The 2,889-nt window shown below is 51.1% G+C and overlaps 1 protein-coding gene across 1 annotated transcript in view; it reads left to right on the forward strand.

The window, feature by feature from the left end:
- ARRB1 (arrestin beta 1) overlaps positions 1-2,889 on the forward strand; it is a 21,829-nt gene continuing 18,940 nt past the window's right edge. The window contains exons 1-3 of the mRNA XM_042780965.1: positions 1-32; positions 116-218; positions 2,347-2,407. Coding sequence (XP_042636899.1) covers positions 1-32; positions 116-218; positions 2,347-2,407 — 196 coding nt within the window. The remainder of the gene's footprint in view (positions 33-115; positions 219-2,346; positions 2,408-2,889) is intronic.

The raw sequence follows: 2,889 nt of genomic DNA on the forward strand, positions 1-2,889 counted from the left end.
ATGGTGCCTGGGCAGGTACAAGTGGAGTGGAGGTAAGATCTGATTCTGCCTGATGGTGCCTGTGAGTTGCTCCAGGCAGAGCCCCTGTAGCCTCTTGTCCTCTATCCTGCCTCAGGGTGGCCTGCAGGAACCTTCCTCCTGGGCAGGATATGCTGCTAACCCTGGCCTTCCCTCTCTGTCTCCCCAGAGTGTTCAAGAAAGCGAGCCCGAATGGAAAGGTGAGTGTGGAAGAGCCGCCCATCTGCCCCTCCCTGGCCCCAAGCTCTTTGCGTCCTCTCTTGGGATAACTGAGGAAACTGCATCTCTATTGACCACCTCTATGGGAAGGGGGAGACACTGCTTCCAGTCTGATAGAGAGATGCAGCTCTAGTCTTTGGAGCCTTCAGTCAGAGGAGGGAGGGAGCTGTCTCAGGAAACTTTGTCTGGGGTGGGGGGAGGTATAACTCCCCAGGACCTCAGGGAGGCCCTGCTGGTGTAGGGGGAGACCACTTGACCTGACCTATTCTCTTAGAGAAACTTCAGTGTGAGTGTGATAAATCCAGTACAAGCTGAGGGCCTCAGGGGAACCGATTTCCCTGATGTGAGGCGCCTCTTGAGCTTCTTGTACTGAACCCTGGGGCACTAGTTATCCAGGCCAGCTCCCAGTGTCTGTCCCCCTTTCTTTCTTTACACAGGCCCAAGGCTCCTCCCTGCTCTCCTCTCAGTTGAACAAATAGACATTACTGACATCATTCCATGCCAGGTCTGGGCCAAGCCCAGTAGGAATTGGGGTAGGGCATATTGAGATGAAAAAGGCACTCACTGCCCATGCCTCTGAAATGCAAGTAGGGGAACAGGCAGAGACATGAATCATTTCACTATAAAGTGGCAAGTGTGAGATAAAGGGGTGTTGGGGTCTGTGTAAGCAAAGCAAAGGCCCTGGCCCAGCCTGGTGGTCAGGAGCATTTCTAGGCAAGGCAAGGTGAAAAGGAGCCTTGGTGACACAATGGTCAAGTGCTCGGCTGCTGATAGAAAGGTTGGGTGGTTCAAACCCATCCAGTAGCTCTGTGGTCTGGGGAAGTTCTACTCTATCACATGGAATGGCTATGAGTCTGAATTGACTCAGTGGCACCCAGCAACAACAAGGCATGAACCCAGAATCACAGGGAGTGTGGGGGGGAATCACAGGCAGTTCAGTTTCAGGGTGCCATGAAAGATATGAAGAGTAGTGGGAGCTGAGCTAGGGAAGTTGCAGGGCTGGGTCAAGGAGTCTTGTGGCTGAGCTTAGGAACTTGGACTCCTGACCTGGGTTGGCAGACAGTACCACGTGTGCTTCCATATCCCCCTACTGTGCCCACAGCAGACATCACCAATCAGCCACGTCATGCTTCCTGCTGAGCTGGATTCCGTCTCTGTTTCCTTCTCAACCCAGGGCTCCAGGCAGCCCCTACCAATCAATCAGGATTGGCACTTGGAATGAAACTCATTTGTCATCCTTACCTCTGGGCACTGAGGAACCATTAAAGAGTTTTCAGAGGGGAGCAGCATGATAAGATTTGCATTTTCAAGGATGACTAGTCTGCTGAGAGGGGAGACTGGTCCAGCGTGGGTGAGGCTACAGGCAGCAGATTGTGGAGGGGGCTGGTGCAATAGTCCAGGCAACAGTGGCTGTGGGGATTGAGAGGCATTATGGACTTGAGAAATATGATGGAGGCAGAATCATCAGGATTCAGGGATTTTGAGGGAGCGGGAAGTGTCTAGGATGACACTCTGGTTTTGGCTTTGAGCCATTGCGATTCTAGCTTGAGAGTTCTTCCCTGAAGTCTGGCTATTGAGTGGGCCATTGGCTCTCTGATTCCTCACTGCCTCAGGAAACAAGTCCTCAGAGCCTTCTCATATAAGTGGGCCCCTACCAGGCTACACAGGCTACATGGGGGACGAGGAATCACTGAGCACAGAACCCAGTGTTCAGAACACCCAGAGTTTTCAGTGCCTCCCGGCCAGTGTATTCCTCTGTCTCTAAGCAGCTGACTTCTTTGCTGCTGCTCCTCCACCCTGAGTGCTCAGCATGACGGGCATGTCCTACAGCTCCCCAAGCCTCAGCATCCTCATCTGTAAAATAGGAACAATAAAAATTCCTTCCTGGGGTTTCATAATGAACAGGTGCTTTGATAAGTTTACAAAGGTTTGTTATTTCTAGTATTAGGACTGGGACTAGGGCTCAAGTCCAGACTAGCTAAGGGTTAGGGCTGAGGTCTAGGAGTTTCAGTGACAGCTTACAGGGTTTCCTTTAGGGCAGGACCTGCGGCTTTTTAGGGATCTGTTTCCCAGCCTTACAGGTACTAACGTCCTGCTTCTCCTCCTAAGCTCACCGTCTATCTGGGAAAGCGGGACTTCGTGGACCACATTGACCTCGTGGACCCAGTGGGTGAGTCCCTGCAGGGTAGAGAGGCAAGGCTGGCCTGGCCCCTTGCACAGAAGACCATGTTGAAGTTGCCCAGGAATGGCCCTCAGGTCTCCAGAGGGGCCCAGTGCCAAGAATGGGACGTGAGTGGCTTCTAGCTTTAGCAAACATTCACTGAGCAACTAGTTTTCCGTTGAGCTAAGGATGGGGAAAGAGGAAATTGTAGGAAAGATTGAGGTTAGAAACAGGGAAGACATCTAGATGATGGTGATGATGATGACAACAAGGAAGTGGGTTTGAACTGCCAGCCTTCTGGTTAGCAGTCAAATGCCTTAGGCACTACACCACCAGAGCTCCCATATATACACATATATACACATACATACATATATATACATTTGTGTATGTGTATATATACATACACACACATGTGTATATGTGTATGTATATATAGGAGCTTTGGTGGCATAGTGTCTAAGGCATTTGACTGCTATCCAGAAGGCTGG

This window comes from Orycteropus afer, unplaced genomic scaffold (assembly GCF_000298275.1).
Source record: "Orycteropus afer afer isolate SDZICR_OR568_19922 unplaced genomic scaffold, OryAfe1.0 scaffold00074, whole genome shotgun sequence".
In the NCBI taxonomy this organism is placed as follows: domain Eukaryota; kingdom Metazoa; phylum Chordata; class Mammalia; order Tubulidentata; family Orycteropodidae; genus Orycteropus; species Orycteropus afer.